This window comes from Lactuca virosa, chromosome 1 (assembly GCF_052849685.1).
Source record: "Lactuca virosa cultivar CGN04683 chromosome 1, Lactuca_virosa_CGN04683_v6, whole genome shotgun sequence".
NCBI lineage: Eukaryota > Viridiplantae > Streptophyta > Magnoliopsida > Asterales > Asteraceae > Lactuca > Lactuca virosa.
The window spans coordinates 250762894-250783683 of record NC_136426.1 but is presented as its reverse complement, the minus strand read 5'-3'; the positions used below and the strand labels follow the sequence as shown (position 1 = coordinate 250783683).

Below are 20790 nucleotides of genomic sequence, written 5' to 3'. Positions count from 1 at the left end.
CAACGAAAGATACCAGGATGGAGTGACTGAGGGAGACGGACAAGCGAGGGTTAGAGAGTCGATGATTTTGGTTTGGATTTTGGACTATCGGATAGCAAGGGGCCACAACCCATTTCTTTTATTTTTGGGATAATATATATTAAAATGATTGGGCCATGACTATGTCTAAGCAAAAAAATCAGGGGGGGGGGGGGGGGCAAAGCCCCTCCTGGCCCTAACAATCCTCCGCCCCTACGTGTTCAGGTAGTCTTGCTTTGGAAGCAGACTTACAAAAACAACCCAAACATGTTGAGCAGCTTGGAAATGATTTTAATGGACCAAGAGGTAATAATTTTACTAAATTAAAATAAACTAATATTTTAATATATTATATTTAATAATACAACATGTGTTATGACCTACATGGCACTAAAATACAAGCAACAATCAAAAAAATCTCATCAATGTATTTCTAACCTTGTTCGATGAAGGAGCTGTTACGGAAATCTCTAAATATGGTATGGCTAGAAACGAAGGAGATTACATGTTGATTGGTCACAGACATAAGATAAATTTCTACAAAACGACGACAGTCCGTGTATCAGTTCCTTTTGTTGATAGGATCGATCCTTTTAATTTTGTGACTTTCAAAGATTTGACTGCCAGAAATTTTGACACTCGTGTTGCATTTGGTAAGTTTTTTCTCTTAACATATTCACATGTATATATATTATATATTACTTTTAGAACAAATTTTTAATATAATAATAATATATTTCCTTATATATTACATTTTGTAGATTTTATTGGTTAAGTTGTTTCTACTGATCCCATTAGAGTGATCATGGATAAAGGAAGTGAAAAAATGTTAATGAATATGGTTGCTCAAGATCTAAGGTACTTTTCACCTCTCCTTTATTATTTATTTACCATGTTTAATATTTATCTCCATATAACCCAACCATTCATTTATAGTAGTAGGAAAGTTCAAGTTGCTTTGTGGGATTGTTTTGCATTGACGTTGAACAACTATATATTGGAACATCAAAATGATAATGCCCCCGTTATCATCCTCCTACGTATGGCAAAGCTCGAGACTTGGGGCGGTAAGAATATTTTTTATTTTATATGTCCATATCATTACATTCATATTTTTTTAATAAGATAAATTAATTTATTAGTTTAATATTTAATTCCAGGCTAGCCTCAAGTCGGTAACTGTTTGTTTGGGTCGAGATTGCACATCAATGATGATATGTCTTACATTTTAGAATTCAAAAAACGTATGTCTTCTATCAATAAATTATAGCTTAATGTTTTGTTTTTCATTATTCTTAATCATTAGTTATTTTTGTTGTTTAATTTATTTTTTTTATTTTTATATGTAGTATTGCTGATATGGATTTAAATGTTGAGTCATCCATTAATACTTCACAGCTTAATACTGATACTATTGTGGCCAAGACAGAAGATTACTACCTTCGTTCTCCAATCAAGAACATTGATGATATTCCAGATTATAACGAGGTATACTTAAAATTATTAATATTTTCCATTAATTTTTAAAATTTATAAACGCATAACACAACTAATATATATAAGATATTATTTTTTATATAATCTTTTTACAACTTTTGAACTAGGAAATAGGTTTGCCCATCATTGCTACTGTCATCAGTTTTGATTTAGACGAAGGCTGGTATTCATTTTATTGTCGTGACTGTTCAAAAAAAGTAAGTAAGAATGATGATGATAGTAATGTTGAACCATTTAATTTTGATGGTTGCGGTGGAGTTTCTGATGTTTACGGCAAGTAAGTTCCTAATTTTACATCTGTAAACTTATTGTGACATTAAAATTTATTAGATTGTTTCAATGTTCATTTTAGTGTCCATTAAATTGTTATATTATAATTTTTAGGGTGAGGGTCATAATTCGTGTTCAAGATGAAACTGGTTCTGCATCTTTTGTATTGTTTGACCGTCATGTTAAAGATGTTATTCACAGCGGTAATCAGTGCTTGATGGAAAAGATATCAAATGTAGCGTTATTTTTTTTTTGTATTTTCAATATTAGAAACATTAACTATCGATTTTTTTACGTACTTAGTGATTATTTCTGGAATTCCCAACCACAAACTTATACTAAAAAAAGGTGTTCCAGTCATGTTACTTCGTAATATCGACCAAACCAAAGGACTATGCAATGGTACTAGAGTATAGATCGTATGGCTTGGAAGACACGTCATTGAAGCCGGAATCATATCTGACAGATTTTTCAATGAGACTACTTATATACCTCGCATGAAGTTAACCTCGTCTGATAAAAAAATTCCATTCCGTTTTCAGCGGAGGCAATTCCCGATAGTTGTTTGTTTCGCTATGACCATTATCAAAAGTCAAGGAAAATCATTATCATATGTTGGATTATACTTGCGTAGACCTGTTTTCACCCATGGTCAGTTATATGTAGCTGTTTCCCGTGTCACAAGTAAAAAAGGTTTGAAGGTACTCATATGTGACGTTAAAGGTCGTTCAACTAATAAAACAAAAAATGTTGTCTACAAAGAGGTCCTTCAACAATTATAGATATTTATCAATTTCATTGTATCTTCTACACATTTCAATAATACCAATAGCCATAATTTTTTTAATTATTATGCAATATCTATAGACGTTTTTATGTTTTTTTATGCGTTCCCCTGCGTTTAACGCGGGTATAACCTAGTAGACTCCCATAGCAGAAGCAAGAGTTTGTGCTTTGGAAAAGGAAATAATGTAATGGTTTGTGAATCCTAGCTTATCAATTACATCAGAAATACAAAACTCCAAAGCGATTTCACCAAGGCATAACATCAAATAGTTGGTGTGCAATAGATATCAACTTAAAATGGGTGTCTAAATTAGTAGAAAAATAGAAACTATTCAGGCTCAAATAGAAAAATTGAACACACCAAAATTAGTTTATAACTGATTAGCAAACTTTGGGACATCAGGATATTTACATTTTCATATGCCTTCAAATGATGAATATGGTTTTAAAATCCCTAAACACATAGAAATCTCAAAGTAAGAGGAAGAATAGAGTAATATTGTGTCCTTATCGATTGTCTCCTCCAATTATAGGTGATTATTGTTGAAATCAATGGTCATTATGGTCGAACGTGAATATCTACCGTGTGAGCGATAAATTAAGGCAGATTGTGGGATCGAAAACGACAAATTGACAGATCAGTCCAGAACTGAATCGATCATTGAAGATAGGCGGAGATGCGAATCGATCGTCAGAAATGAGGCAGAGATCGATCGTCGGTTTATCGTTGTTGTTATCCTAGGATTTATTGCTACAATTTTCAGTTGGTGAAAAAGAAAGGATTCTGGAGGGGAGATGCGTCGAGTAGAAAAGCCAACAACGATCGATCATGTATCAGTTGGACAGAGGTGCGTCGTCAGACGACAAAGCATGACTTGTAGATGAGGACAGATCGTAGGCTTGAGAAGTTGAGAGAGATAAGAGAAAGAGGGTTCAGAGCTTTGAAGCAAATTAAGAATTGAGTTTGTAGGTGGATCTAAATATTTTTCTCCCAAAATGACCATTATGTAATGTTAATAAGATACTCTCGTGTCTTATTTTTTTCAATTATTTGCAAAAATGTCACAAATGATCTTAACCTTCTATTTTTTTTTATCTAACGATGCTTTGGTTGTCGAGTTCTTGAGAAACTTTGAGTTCTTAAAAGATCCTTCTCATATATATATATATATATATATATATATATATATATATATATATATATATATATATATATATATATATATATATATATATATATATATATATATATATATACAGAGAGAGAGAGAGAGAGAGGATTTTTAAGAACCAGTGAACTCACAATTTTTCAACATCAAAAACACCAATATTCTCCAAAATGGTGTGTCTAAGCCATATATAGGCAAAAAAAAAGATTTGACGATTTTTTTTATGAGTGCTGATGAGAACAATCAACAGTTGTATGGACTGCTGATGAGCACGAACAACAGTCATATAGAGAGCTGGCAAAAATCGACCCAACCCGCCAACCCAACCCAAAATTAACGGGTTGGGTTAAGATTTTCAACTCATTTAACTTAAATGGGTCAACCCATCTAACCCATTTAACTTATATATATATATATATATATATATATATATATATATATATATATATATATATATATATATATATATATAATTTAATAATTATTTGAATATTATCATGTATTAATCAAAGTATTAATTTGTAAATTATAATGTTGCATTACTATTATCTATGTTTAATAAAATTCAATCATAATTTTCATCATTTTTTAGCGCCGATAATACCGGTCACTCTCCAAAATCACTTTGAAACTAAACATTTTTAATGTTAATTGAACAATTTATTTGTATTTATAAATTATGATTGTGCTTTTGTCATAATTATGAAGTTTTATTTACGTATGGAACTAATTTAAATGGTATAATATTTAATTATATAATTTATTTAAATGATTTTAAATGGGTTAACCCAAGTTTAACCCATTTATTTAATAGATTGGGTCGGGAACTACATAAACATGTCAACCCGGTAACAACCCATTTATCTAAAAGGTTGGGTTGGGTTGGAAATATCAACCCATTTAAATAAACAAGTTGGGTTGGGTTGAAAATTTCAACCCAATTATTTAATGGGTTGAACCCGAACTCAACCAGGTCGACCCATTGCCACCCTAGTCATATGGACTACTGATGAGCATAATCAGCAGTCATATGGATTGTTGATTGCAGATCAGCAGTCCATATGACTGATGATTGTGTACATCCGCAGTCTATATTACTACTGATTGTGCTCATCAGCAGTCCGTACAACTGTTGATTATGCATACATGAAAATTTCGAAAATAAATAAAAAAATTGTCGAATCTTTTTTTTGAGCCTAGATATGGTTTAGAAGCACCATTTGGAGAAGATTGATGTTTTTGGTGTTGAAAAATGATGAATTGATTATGAGTTCGCAAGTTCATACTTTTTTTAGTTCTCGCAATAATATATATATATATATATATATATATATATATATATATATATATATATATATATATAGGCTTATGTTATTCTATTCTAACTAATTATTGTGCGGATATCGTATGCTATGAGAATTACTAAGAGAATAAGTTGTTTAACAATGCGAATACGTTCAACCTTACAAAAATATCATCATTTTTATGCATTCTCGCTAATTTTTTTTTTTTTGTTCTCACACATCGTTTTTCACTCATTTTCATTATAATAGAATACGACCCAATAAAACATTCTGACAACATTCTGACAGAAATGAGAATAATAATAATAAGTGTATAATAACCTTATAGACGATTTAATTAGTGAGAATGTGTGTTAATGACAATAGTTATGTAAGATTGAACGTATTTATATTATCAAACAACATATTTAATTTATCATTCTCATATCATACGATATCCGCACAATAATTAGTTAGAATACTTGAACGTAGCTCTATATAGTATATAGACTTAGGTTATTCTATTCTAACTAATTATTGTGCGGATATCGTATGCTATGAGAATGATAACGAAAATATGTTGTTTGATAATATAAATACGTTCAATCTTACATAACTATTGTCATTAACACACATTCTCACTAATTAAATCGTTTATAAAGTTATTATACACTTATTATTATTATTCTCATTTCTATCAGAATATTTGTCAGAATGTTTATTGGGTCGTATTCTGTCAGAATGAAAATGAGTGAAAAACAATATGTGAGAACAAAAATAAAAAATAATTAGCGAGAATGCATGAAAATGACGATATTTTTGTAAGGTTGAACGTATTCGCATTGCTAAACAACTTATTCTCTTAGTAATTGTCATAGCATACAATATCCGCACAATAATTAATTAGAATACTTGAATCTCTCTCTTTTATATATATATATATATATATATATATATATATATATATATATATATATATATATATATATATATATATATATATATAATCTTTGCTTAGTATAGTGGGTTTCAATATTCAATATTTTTGAAGGAAACGACAAGGGAAGAACCCAATGCAAAGAGTGAAGAAGGGGCATTACCTTCGACTTCGTTTCCCTATAAATTCATCGGTTTATCTCAATACCCTAATACAAAGAAAGCCATGGCCACCATCGTAACCGTTGAAGATGCTTATCCTGGTGTCGACGCTGAGCTTCTTAAAAAGGCCTGCCATGGTTCTAGATCTTATCTCTCTAATCTTTCTTCGTCCTATAACTTATATTAATCTTCTTGCTCATTTATATATTTATTTGCTTTTATATGAACAGGATGGGGAACGGATGAAAAAGCTGTAATAGCGATTCTGGCACATCGAAATGCTACTCAAAGGAAACTGATAAGGGAGGCTTACCAAGATATGTATGACGAGGATCTTGTGAAGAGGCTTGAATATGAGCTATCTGGTGATTTTGAGGTATTCGTGATGATATTCTATGTGATTTTTTTTTCTTTTTTGTGGGTGTAATCTTATGAATAATATGTGTATGGGTTAATCGATGTATGTAGAGCGCAGTGTACCGATGGAATTTGGACCCTGCAGATCGGAATGCAGTGCTAGCAAGTGTAGCTCTACGTAAGGAGCACCGTGATTATAGAGTGATCATTGAACTATCATGCACTCTTTCTCCGGAAGAGCTTGATGATGTCAAGCATTCGTATCAATGCCGCTTCAAGCGTTCTTTGGAAGAAGACATTGCTTCGCATACTTCTGACGATCTCCGAAAGGCGAGTCGTATTGGTTTGATTTCCGTTTAAATAATATATATATAAAAATAGCACATCTAACAGGTGATATTTATCTTTGGTACAGTTACTTGTAGGTTTGGTGAGCATACATAGGTACCAAGGTGATGAAGTGAACTTGAAATTGGCAAAGTCTGAGTCAATCATCCATTTCTCCATAATTGCTTCTTTTCTTTCAAATCAAATAATATGAACTTGGGTTTTCTACAGAGAGAAAGTGAAAATCAAGGAGATCTTTAGAGAGAGAAAGTGAATATGAACTAAATTCTAGTGAGAGAAAGTGGTACAAACAAGTATGCTAGAGAGAGAAAATCGAATTATGGATCAAATCAAGGAAAACTTCGATTTCTAGAACACAAAACACTCTATAAACACGAAGATCAATAAGAACATGAAGAATCACCAAATCAAGATAGCCATCAAGGATCAATTCTTGATCCAATCAAGAACACCCGCTCTGATACCAATTGTAGTGGTGTTGATTATGATGGCATGTGCGGAATAAGAAAAGATTTAGTGAATCATCATGTAAAATCAAGAACACAAGGAGTAAATAAATATGTGTAAGCTCATATTAGATCTAGAAAGGATATACAAATGAGTTTGCATAAATTTCTCTCTGTAGTCTAACACTCCAAATTGTTCCTTACATAATGGGAGTCACTTACTTCCTATTTATAGGAAAGACTCAACCCATTTACACATACAAGAAGGTAAGCCTAAAACGTTACATCCAAGAGTGACTTTGCACCCTAACAATTCTTCGTAATGCCATTGAAGAGAAAACATTTAACCATGAAGAAATCCTCCGAATTATCACCACAAGGAGCAAGCCACAACTCATGGCTACTTTGAATCACTACAAAGATGAACATGGTTGCAGTATGACCAAGGTATATAGGAATTTCGTTGATAAGATACGATGTTTTATGTATTATTATTATTATAAAAAAATCGCCGATATGTTGAAAACTCAATGTTTTTCTTAACCATTACAGCACTTGAAGGATGATCGAGACAATGGGTACACAAAAACACTACGTACCACGATTAGATGTATGAGTGACCCGATTAAGTACTTTGAAAAGGTTAGCTTTTTTTTTTTCACGTGTTTGACACCATGCACTAATCCATTAACACACATGGGCTAGTGCTATCAGCCATTTTCAATCATCTTATAAAACACATTGTAAATCATATATAAAAACGAAAATTACGCACAAGAATCCTATGCAAACTCTATATTTGAAGGCCGACTACCAAATTTATAATCAAATAAGCACCTACATGCCAATATTTCACATAAAACATATTTCAAAACACGTATTTATAATATGTAATTAATATTTTATAAATTTTAATAGGTGATAAAATAAAAAGTAATAAATTAGAAAAATATTTAAATTCATGTAATAAATTCAGTCTATAATATGAAATGGTTGATAAAAAAAAGTGTAGTTTAAAAATAATTAGACAAAAATCGACAATACCACGAGAAACTGCCAATATTATCATTTGTGGAATACCATCTATGCTTATTGGACGTATGCCATCGTATAGGTGATCCGTAATGCAATTAAAAGTAGTGGGACTAACGAGGATGCACTAACTCGGGTTATCGTTACACGAGCTGAGAAAGATCTAGAGATTATCATGGAGCAATATCACAAGAGGAACAGTGTGCCACTTGATCAAGCTATCACAAAGGAAACTTCAGGTCATTATAAGAGGTTCCTTCTTGCGTTACTTGGGAAGGATGATTAGTTTACAACATTCATGTGTCGAATTTGAGTTTTAAAAAATGATGTTTATGAGGTTGTTCTTGGTTCAAAATTTGAAGTTATTTATGTTTCAGTGTGTTTGTATGTGCTTTTCTTGTATGTGAACAAAACAAGTGATAGTGTGATGCATGATTAAGTAATTTCACTTTTGTTTTTTATATTCATAAAGTTGCAACTACCCAACTCTAAATTAAAAGTTGATGTCACTATTGTCTACAAGTAAAGATGTTATCTATATCATATATAATTTAAAAGAACTTTTGCCGATTTATTGAAAGGAGTGTTTAAGTATAAGCTACTTGACATGCCTAATTCAGCTCAATATGGAAATTACAGCCTCCGAGACACATTAGTTTCCGAGGTGGCATTCGATAGGGGTGTCTCTTCGGTTGGATGTTCTTACGGGTTGTATTTGGCTATTTAGTGGCAGCCTTTGATCTTTCATCTAGCGTTGTAATCAGTTTGCTTTGCATGTATAAATAAGGTAACTTGGAAAATATATTCAAAAAAATAATATTAACTATTGTCATCATATGATTTTTAACGTATCTGATTGATTTTGTTGATGTTAATATTGTATGGGTTGCTGATTCACATCAATCACCACTCAACCGCATACCGGATCTACTTCACCCCTACTACTACCATCTAATACCATAAGAAAGAATCACAGAGTCATCAAGCAAACACAGGCATAACTGACAGTTGTCACAAAGTCAACCATCATTCTACAACATAAACTAGTGGGTCGGCATTGGTGCCTTCGAGCCCCATATACATTGAAGGAAACTCACCTCAGACTGAAGGTATCAAATCACACTCAACGGATGACTCGTGAAATCCTCTCCCTAAGGCACAAGTATGAAACCGTTATTAGAAATTAGGACAATATTCTAACCCGAGGGTCCAAACCCTAATTCTTGTCTTAAAAGCAGAACGGGTTGCTTAACCCTTGCCTCATTGGGCCTGTCCCACTAAGGCCCAAATCCAACTAGTCCTAAAAGGAAATCCAAACCCAACTACAAGGCCCTTAAGGCCCAATATGGTCCAAGAGCACCCAAAGTGGCCTAAAGCCCAAAAATGTCTTGCTACAATAGGTGGGCCTAAAGCCCAAAAAAACTCGAGCCTAAAAATCTCATAAACCTACAGACTGTGTACGTGCAACGTACATGGCTCGTACGCCCGACGTATGCTGATGATCCAGAATCAGGGCACTGGACCAGTACGCGCAGCGTACTCTAGAGTACTCCTGTCGTACTAGTCATTCAGCCCATTTTTGCTCCTATGTCTTAATCCATTAAGCTTTAACGTCCAAAACTTAGATCCAGGCTTATAAAATTATTGGTACTCAAACCATGAATTAAGCCCTGCAACTCACTTAGGTGGTCACCAACTCATGTATGGTTGAGTCTAAACCTTCAAGATACGATTTTTATGACTTCATGCACTCCCAAGAGTCCAAAAGGAGAGCTTAATCGGCCTGGAGTAGCTAAAATCTTCCCTAAACCTAGATCCAAACTTAGAATAAGCAAGTTTCAGACTTTATACCTCCAAATGGACTAGAAATGATGCAGAAACTCTGGATCTACAATCTTCTTCGTCTCATTTGCTTCTCCTCAAGCTTCCTTCGTCTCCAAAACCACAAAAGAACACCCAAAAACTCTATGTAAGCTCAAAAATGAATTCAAGATGGCTAGGGCTTCGAGATGAGCGCTAAAAGGCAATGTAGGCTGAAAAGTTGATGCACTTGAAGGACTTAAGGATCTTAAATAGGGTGTAAACCCTAAAAATTAGTGTTTGCCCCTGGCTTGAGTATGCCCACCGTACGCATGGGTATGCCCAGTGTACGCCGGGATCACCCCGATAACGCACATGCAAGGAGTATGTCGTGCGTACCTAATCTACGCCTAATGTACTCACGAACCCTTCACCACTTTTAAATTGAATTAAATTGAATAATAGATTAATTTCATACCTAGCGACTCGGGTGCTACAATTCTCCCCCACATGAATCAGAATTCGTCCTTGAAGTCCACTTGTAACATCCATAAAAATCATGCAAAATTTAAACTTTTTAAAACATTTCAAAACTAATGTTTATTACGAAACTTGTTTTCAAAATAGTATAATGTCAGAGTATCCCAGAATCAAATCATAAAATCATGAAATATGAGGAGTTGTACGATCACGCCTTCGCCTTCCATCGATCATCAGAAGTACCTGAAACAATAATCGATAAATGTAAGCTCAAAGGCTTAGTGAGTTAACCCAAAATACCAACGCCATAAAACATATCAATAACATATAAGCAAATAGCATGCATAATGAGCCTTCAGCCTGACTGGACCGCCTCGCAGGCCTTCAGCCTATCTGGACCGCTCTCCGAGCCTTCGGCACGTCTAGACCGCCTCGCAGGGCCTACAGCCTATCCGGACCGCTCTTCGGGCCTTCGGTCTGACTAGCATGCCCTCCTGGGCCTATAGTCTGTCCGGACCGCCCTGGGTATGTTGGCCTTCAGCACAAAGCAGAACCGCCTCAACCCAACCCCCAATCAAACAAACATGTGCACATATATATCATACGCCAGCATATATAACAGTCAAACAGATCTAACAGATCATCAAACATAACAACATCCTATAACCAGGATACAGACCTAACCGGTCACTAACATAGCATCGTCCTACATACCACGATACCGACCTAACCAGGTCACTAAGCATATCATCATCCTAACTACCAGGATGTAAATCAATAAGCATATCATGCAATAACACGGATACAAATCTGAAAAAGGGCCGGCATTGGTGCCTTAGACCCTGTTGATATAGTGAGGAGAACTCACCTCACAAGTAGCTCGAAGTGATAAAGTCAAGCTCCACCAAATGCAGCTCCAAGTCTAACACCTACATCCACCGATGACCCACTACCATAAATTCCCAGATTACCAAAATGCCCCCAGAAGTCAAACAGATCAACCCTTGGTCAAAGTCAAAGTCAACGGTCAAAGTCAACAGTCCATGTTGACCCAACTTGTCGAGTGCAGCTATGTCACACGCCCGGACCAGATGGCGGAAACGTCCGGAGGCGAGTGACTTCATTGTGTAGTATCATAACATTTGAGTATAAATGAAACATAGCATATCCAAACATCATACATTGAGATAACAAACTTACATTGTTTACATATTGTATTTGTTCTTCAAATTACACAAAAGAGACATAAGTAAATAAATTCCAAACAGCAGCATAATAATCCTGAATCCGCGTCCCTTTAACCTGCTTACTAGATCCCTAAGAATACAAGTCGTTTTGAAAAGCGTCAACTAAAAAGTTGGTGAGTTCATAAGCATTTTTGTATAAAAATAGTTTTACACATGTTTAGAATCGTTCTCGTTGTACTTTCAGAAAATCCGATATTTTCTATAAAATCGTTTGAAGTCTTGCTCTGAAATCATGGATATATGCATGCATGTCATTAATTTTTATTCATCCTTATAAGGAGTAATTTTTGGAAAGTAATATAATTTATAAAGGCGAGCTGTATTTGAGAGTAGTTCTTTTGAGTAGTAATAACAAATAGTTTTCAGAAAATCCCCTGTTTTCTAAAAAGAAAATAGTTGTAAATCTTGTTTTCTTACCAGGTATATTTGAGTGTGCGTTTTAGTTTATCGTTTTGGAAATCGTATAAAATCGTTTACTCCAGAAAATCCTATATTTTCTTGTATAAAATAATCGTAAGTTCTGTTTCCAATTGTGTGTACTTGCATATGTGTGTGATAGTTTATCGTTTTCAAAATCGTATACAATCGTTTTTCCCGAGAAAATCCTATATTTTCTTATATATAAAATGATAGTCTTAAAAATCCTAAGACTGGAGAGGTGTGAGAAATCAACAGGCGATTGTGGACATTCCACGCAAGTTGAGTGGACGGTCAACACAACAAATACGGACCATCACTACCATGCAAAGGGGCAGTTGACACAACGTGCCAATTTATTTATGAGGTTTTCCTTACATAAATTTCTAGATGCATTAACATATTCTATTGAGTCGTTATAACCATACTAATATGAAGGAGACCTATCTTGGTGTTTCTCAGGCGCCCAAATCGATTAAAGACATTTGTCACCCTAGACTGGCCGGTCTAGTTGTAGCGAAGAGCGAAGGTGCGGGGTGTCAACCCCGTATAGATCTATACACAAATTCCCGCTCTCCCTCCAGGAGACTCTGGTTATAACTCCTTACAGGACTTTAGACAGACACTAATATATTTATATTTAGGTACTTTTGAGACTCGTCTTCACTAGAATACCAACTGGTTTTTGAGCAATCCATAAGATCCGTTATTTAATAAATAACATTACTTGTGCTAGTTGACTAGGTTTATCGTTTTCGTTTATTGAGGATAATCCACTTGGAATCATAATTATCAAAAATGACCCAAAATTATAGGTATTGGCAAAAATGGCCCTTCTTTTTATAAATTATCAAATAAGACCCATTTTTGTTAAAAGGTGTCATAAGTGGTTCAAAACTAGGTGAATTGTCGAAAATGGCCCATTTCTTCTAAAATGTTCATTTTAGGCTTATATTTATGAAAATATTCAAAAAGGCCCTTGTTTATCCAAAAAATTCCATTTTGGTCCTTTAAAAATTGAGATGTTTAATAATTCTTCAATTTTATTCCATTTTCCAAAATGGTCCTTGTATATATATATGGTCGAAAATGGTACCCAAAATTTTGTTATTTCCATATTTTACCCACTTTCAAAATATTGTTTTCAACAAGTTGTTTAAGCACCTTTTTGAAACAAATCCTTGAGGTTCTTGACATAACAATTTATGATCAATAATCCATAAACATACTAGTTTTTGTGTTCTAACATATAATTGATGATATATAGTTCAAAACCTTGAGACTTGTTAAAAACCTCGAGTTCTTGAACCATGAGATGGAGTTCATAAATTTAAACATATAAATCATAACATACATGCATATACAAGCAAATATACTAAGATTTCACAAGAATCTTGACTTGTATCCTCCCCAAAACTATGAAAAACATCAAAAGATAGGGGTATGAAGCTCACCTTGGTTTTATTTGGTGGGTGATTTGGCTAGATGGTGAGGAGTTTCCAAGTTCTAACCTTTAAAGAGTTTGATAAACTCTTTGAACTTGAGGATATCCTAAGAATATTAACACATAATTTTATGTGTAACTATGATGATATTAATATAATAATGTGAAGGATCACTAGCCAAATAGGAGATACTTACAACAATTTAGGGGATACTTTGAAGAAATCAGTTTGAAACTTGAACTCAATTGAGAGCACACTTTGGGGTTTACAGAATGTGAATATGAGTTTCTGGTGGAAATGAAGAATGGGTTTACGTTCAAAAGAGGATAAGGGTGAAAAGGTGTGCTTGGTTACCTGGAGGATATTGCTTGAATTACTGAGATTGTATTGGAAATAGCCACTTACAGCTAATAACCACCGTAAACTCATTTGAGTTAAGAGGAGTTTATGGTCTAAATGGACCATAAACTAAGGTTCACGGCCAAGATGCCTCCTAGGGAGGTGTTCACGGTCAAATACATCATATCCTTAAAGTGTCTACTGTTGGGTTTTGGTATAATACAACATCCTATGGTGCACATACAACCCTAAATACCTTGGATCTATGTTTTCACTAATTATACATGCAAATGGTTTCCAAGGCATTAAACCTATAACTAGCATGCATTTGACATAAACCATTTAATATACTAGTTAGGGAAACATACCTTTTATGTGGCTTGAAGTCTTGATGTATCTGGCCTTAAGAGCTTAGCACCAATAGTATGAAATGCCTCAAATGGAATCACAACACACCTAGGACAAAGGTAGCTCTTGAGAGAGAATTCCATGCACCAAAACACCTCCATATTTCTCTAAGAAAAGAAGTGGTGATTTTGGCTATGGAGTAACCTATTTATATGTAGGATTCCAAGGGTCATGGGTATAACCCATAATCCATACCCATGGGTTTTATGATCCATGGTTCATGTGGCCCAACTCTTTATGTATCCATACATAAACTTGGTCCAACATGGATCATAAGCCCAACACATATAAATATAACTAATTATCATAATTAGTCCCCATAGATTTAATTAGTCTCTTTTGATCACTAAATTAATTCCAAATTAATTCTTGATCGATACTAATTAAAACATATGATTTCATATTAATATATTATAACTTTAAATATATTAATAAACCATAAATAAACTTCTCTCAAAAGTCCATCCTAACAAATTGTCCTGATGATATGCAACCCAAATGGACCATGCTACTCTCGGGTCAAGTACATACCAATAATAGTTATGGGCTTAGACATCTAATCCAACAGTCTCCCACTTGGATAAGTCTAAAACTATTATTGCAAGTACGACTTCATAACCCGACTAGCAATCGTAGCTCTTAAAGCCGTTGTCGAACTCTGAACAAATCAATGACGCGTCCATTAGATAAGGGATCATATATTCCTCCATTCTAGATATCATATGGACTGAGACATGGATTATAATCATTCTCTCTGTCCATTTGTTGTTTCCCGATTTCCGATTTATGACGACCGACTAATTGAACAAATCAAATCAGTCCAGGCTTGGCAAAACACTTAGGGTTGTTGGGTTTTGAGCATTCTAACACACCTATGGTGTACATGCAACCCTAAATACCTTGGATCTATGTTTTCTCTGTTATACATGCAAATATCAATTTTCCAAGGTATTGTTCTAACTAGCATAATATAAAGTACATGTAATATAAAATCTAGTAGAATTACATACCTCTTTGTTGGTGCTTGATTCCATGGAGCTCAAGAGCCTAGTGCCCCAAATGTGACACCTCAAATGGTTCACACAACACCATGAACATTTGGAATAACCATGAGAGAAGATATGAGTTCATAGAAATTAGCTTGCCCTCTCATTATTATGCACTAGTGCCAATTTCACCAACCAATGGGGTCTTTATATAGTGTGCACATTAGGGTTACACCATGTAACCCATGACTTTACCCATTCCTTATGCTCCATGGGTTTTAACCTCCATGGAGTATCCATGGGCCACCACATAGGTTAAACCCAACATAAGGAATCATGGATCATAAGCCCACATATATAAGAATCAATGATTTACACAATCAATCCCTATATATTTAATTAGTCTCTTTTTTATCACTAAATTAATTCCAAATTAATTCTTGATCAATACTAATTAAATAATATGATTTCATATTAATATATTAGAACTTATAATATATTAATATGTCACAAATATCTTCTTCTCATTAAAAAGTCTACCCAAATGTTCCGATGCCATGCAACCCAAATGGACCATGTCGGGTCGGGTCAAGTATATACCAATTATAGTTATGGACTTAGACACTAATCCAACAAGGGTGACATCACTAAATCATCGAGGGGCCCACAGATATCGCTTTTATCCCTTTAAGGGTAAAAGGAATATATAAACTTCGACTCATATGGCTTGTTTTACTGCTTGTTGAATCATGCACAAAGACACATTTTATAACATCGAGTTACCAATGCGTTTTCGTGCAATCAATGTATAACCAACTCATAGTAACAACTCATATCTCTAGGTTTGAAGAATATAAGATATTATCGTCTCACGATTCACTCGTGATAAAATCCATGAAGTGATTCAAATAAGCGTGGGTTGAATCCAATACTCAGAACTTATGAGCACTCATGAATGTTACAGAAACTCTTGTTATGTCCACTACCTTGGACATCTACAAACCCGATTCATGACAGTCTTGCCTTAATACCTACTTCCAACGTATTATCGACTGTGGATGGTTTGAATAACTTAGTAAGTCAAGAAGAACGACATAGTTATTCTGGAATTCAAAACATGCAAAGTGAAACACAATAATAATCGGATCCAATATGGTCTCAAAACTTATGAATATAAATAAAACACCTTTTATTTATCACCATATGATTACACATTATTCATTGTATACTGTTTCAAATTATCAACTTTATACTTGAATTAAAACACTAGTTGTCCCATGCTCCAAGCATGTACACTATGTTTTCTAAACACTAGTTATGCCATACACCAAGTATGCATACTATGTTTGTGCAAACATTAGTTATGCCATACACCATGTATACACACTAAGTTTGTTTATGATCTTTACTTTGTGAAATAGATCGATTGAACATAACTCCAATGATTCTCATTTCACAGTCCCAAAACCTTATCGTAAATGTAAGAATTCCAAATTCCTACCATTTACTTAAATCTGTCAGATTTTAAACTTATATGCACCGATCCTCTTGTAATGATTATGCACAAAGTCACAAAGACTTGTCAACAGACATTACAGAGTATTCCAATGAAGATCAACTCCATGGAAACATCCTTCTTGCATTAAGTTTTCTAATCTTACACAGATTGAATAATTTCCAACTTTGAAACATTTCCATATTCCATTTTGACTATCACTTCTGAATAAGAGTTGCCTCCTTACAGAATAAGTCAATATGGTCCTTCCAAAATTAACATTATACTTCCAACTGTCCTTGAGCAACCAATCTTTGGTAAACCTTAGATTGTCCTCGACAATTGCTTAATCATTTTAGTCATATCCAATTCTAGAATTTTCCCATCTTAATTCCCCAAGCATTTGGAAAATTTAGAAAGGATGAATATTATAGCACACACAATCGATCCTATATCCGAAGCATATGGGACACGATTCATGATGTCTCACATAAAGACATGATAATAAACCAGTCTTTTGCTTACAATATTTCTATTTCTATTTGCCAAGTTCTCATAATTCAGATTATGAAAAGGGATGCTGTAATCATAATCAAATTTTAGAACGCAAATAATGGACCCATATATAGAATTTCCTTATGCTGAGCCATTCCAACACAAAATTCATATATGTATCCTTGACTAAAGATGATTAAAACCTCAATCTAAGCTTTTAGAATTGAAATGAAGTATAAATTCCTCTCCCTTAGTTATAGCAAAACAACTTTTCAACCCCTGCAACTCCATGAATTGAAACTTTTGTTTTCTATAATTAACATTGCTAACTTGCAATACTAAACTTAATAATCATGCTCCCACTAACATGATGATTATTAGCATAACACTTATGCTCCCACTAGCTTTGACATGTATCCAGAAATCAGCTGTACTTCTAGAAATCAATACTTTATTGACTTTCTTACCAAAGTTCAGATTTCTAATACGAGATGCTTTGATAGAACTTTATCAAAATCATACACTTTTCCTTAGATAGCTCACATGTGTGTCTAAATAATTTGAGAACTATGAAAAGGGATGTCGTAATCATAGTCTCAATTGTTTAGACCTTTGCCATTTCTCACAAGTCCATGTTAGTGTGCCGGTTAACCACACACGCTCCACTAACGACTTTGAGAATGCAAATATCACAATTGCTGTCTACTTAAAATCTACTTAGTGAAAGTATTTCCTCACCATCATTTTCATGAATCGGAGAGAAACCTTATGACACTTAGATTTTATGGTGTATGAGTTCTATCCATATGAATTTGTCAAAACCATAATCACAAGACAAGGTTAATGACAAATCCAAACTCATATGGACTGAACTTGTGCAATTTTAAATTCTTGCCACCTGGCAGTACAAGGGCCTGCCATTGCTTCCAAGTTGTTATGCAACCAATTGAGAACTTTCAGAACTCATATGCAAAGCCAACTTTAACTGGAATAGGCACAGAAATGTCAACACGATAGGTTATAAACCTCAAGTCGTGTGCTAGTGATAAACTTCAGGTTTTTATCCTTGATTAGCTCTTGATACTTTCAAGACCTTTAGGACTCCCACTGTCCTCTTGACATATAAGACTCTCTTGTCAAATATTCAAGAGATAGTGCGGATTTTTTATCAAGACAAACATTTCACACAATTGGCCTTAGTTGGTCTCTGTTTTATCCAAAACATCACAACTTACCAATTTCAAATATACAAGAGTAGAACATAATCTACTCTTACATTTGACTAGTGTTATAAACCTTCTTTAAGGCGTGTCACTCAAGTTACAATCTTGGAGTATGACTCTAAGACTTGTTTTGGAACGAAGTATGACTCATCTCCTTGATTTAACCACTTCAACTATTCAAGACTCCTCTTCTTAGCCATTAGAATGCACTAAGATGACCTTAGAGGACTAATTGTGATATAGTTTCTTAATCATTAAGATGATCACAAAACATGATACTAAAGTACTCTCCCATCTTTTCAGATTTGAGAAACTTTTATCTTTCTGCCTAATTTGATTCTTCTCATTCGTTCTGACATATATTGAATCTTTTCCAATGTTTCAGAATTATACTTAAACTTGTAAGTATAACCGTATTTACTAAGTTTTAGTAAATCATGACGAATAGTCTTATCGATCTTTTGTGGTGGACTTGACCAGTGCACAAGAATGTGTACTCGATCCTTTAGTCCTTTCCTTGTTCACATAAGGAATTAGTCTTAATTTTTCCAAAGCTAAAAGTTCTCATTCATCATACTATACAACTTGCATGATTCCGAGTTTCGGTCCAATTTGAAACTTGGGTGATGAGAATCTTTCCTTATTTGGCAAATTTAGACACTACCACAAATGAAAAAATCAAATCCATTTTCCAATATTGATCTTAATGGAATCATATAAGCAACAATTTTTCACAAATGCCATTGTAAGGATACTTAAAATAAATAAAAATAAAACCTTTTTCTTTTATTTTAAAACTTTGCGGAAAAACTTCTTATCCTTACAATCCATATGAAAACCTTGTTGTTATCTATTCCGAAGCAATATATATCATAACTCTTTAAGTAACAACCCAAAATTCTGATCACCGAACCATGCGACCGAAATCCATCTTCGCGATCAGAATCAGCATATACTTCCTTTAAGCTTCCTCTCCTTTCTTTGACTCTTAAGACATCAATATGTGACCCAGTCACATCATGTAATAAGAATCTCCAAGTAGGAACTTAATAGAGTTACACAATGGACTTTACCTGAAGTAGAGTCAAACTTTTGACTTTACCAGATCCTTCAAGTAAATCTGGCAGCTTCGCAGCCAATGCCCCTTCTTTTGGAAAAAGAAACATATGGAATCTTTGGAAATGGTACATGAGACTATCTCAGACTTATCCTTTCTCTTTACCATTAGGTCAAATGACTTGACCATGGCCGATCCCTTTCCATTGGGAAGAGAAAGCTTTTCTGGACTTCTAATGTTACCATTGTCAATGTCCATGGAAGTTTGGGAAGTTGATCTTCCAATCAAATTTTGCTTTACCAGTGCCCCAAATCATTGTTGATTTAGCAGCATCAAGCAAATAGGTAAGATCATTAAGGGTCATGTCTTGATCTATCATCAGGGTGTGACTGAAGAACCAAGTCAACAGCCAGCTACCTCGAGACTTCGACACCCGACTCTCCCGGCTTGCCAATAGGGATTGAGTGACCTTGAACTTTTCAAGTATTTGAACTTGTGGGATAAGGAGAATAATTGGAGGAGGTGGAGAAAGTGAATCATGATTTCTAGTCCCATTAATGCACAACAAAGGGATTAATATTTCACCTTGATTGCCATGTGGGATATCATCTTCAATAGGAAAGCTTGTTCCTAAAGATTTGGGAAGACCATAGTTGTCTGAACTAGACATCTATAATGGGATAAATTCAAGTTTAGTTGATTTAAAGTCCTTAATATAACACCCAATATTAAATATTAAGGCTAGGATCCAACAACCTATGTATAACCGGAAGAGGGATGTCGTAATCCAAGCTATAAAATAGTTGAAGGTAGGTAAATGACGATTTACCAATTTCCACCATGAAAACGAAATATAATTAAGTTTTAATTGGATTTGAAACTCCTAGATCTTTTGAGATACATTGAACTTTCAATGGCATGTTTGAATCTCGATTGTGCCCTCTCAAGTTTGTGACTGGGATGCCGAGGATCACAAACAAGGTATGAATAACCACGCAAATTGACTTGGTACCCTCAACTTTATCACCTAATTGATGTGCCGGTTAACCACACACGCTCCACCAATCTATGATAAACTTAAGTTACCCTTCGCC

At 34.2% G+C, this 20790-nt stretch overlaps 1 protein-coding gene and 1 pseudogene across 2 annotated transcripts; both read left to right on the top strand.

Moving 5' to 3' along the window:
• The first annotated feature begins 499 nt into the window (after positions 1-499).
• Positions 500-2201, top strand: LOC145129022 (uncharacterized). Its single transcript, XM_079063779.1, has 6 exons — positions 500-671; positions 795-876; positions 1368-1506; positions 1623-1792; positions 1900-1988; positions 2089-2201. The coding sequence occupies exons 1-6, from the start codon at positions 500-502 to the stop codon at positions 2199-2201; spliced, it is 765 nt and encodes a 254-aa protein (XP_078919905.1).
• Positions 2202-6153: 3952 nt separating this feature from the next.
• On the top strand, positions 6154-8680 carry LOC145109083 (annexin-like protein RJ4; annotated as a pseudogene). The gene is made up of 7 exons (XR_013708766.1): positions 6154-6258; positions 6352-6497; positions 6590-6808; positions 6894-6958; positions 7545-7719; positions 7825-7914; positions 8387-8680. The product of XR_013708766.1 is annotated as an annexin-like protein RJ4 (transcript).
• The last annotated feature ends 12110 nt before the right edge of the window (positions 8681-20790 follow it).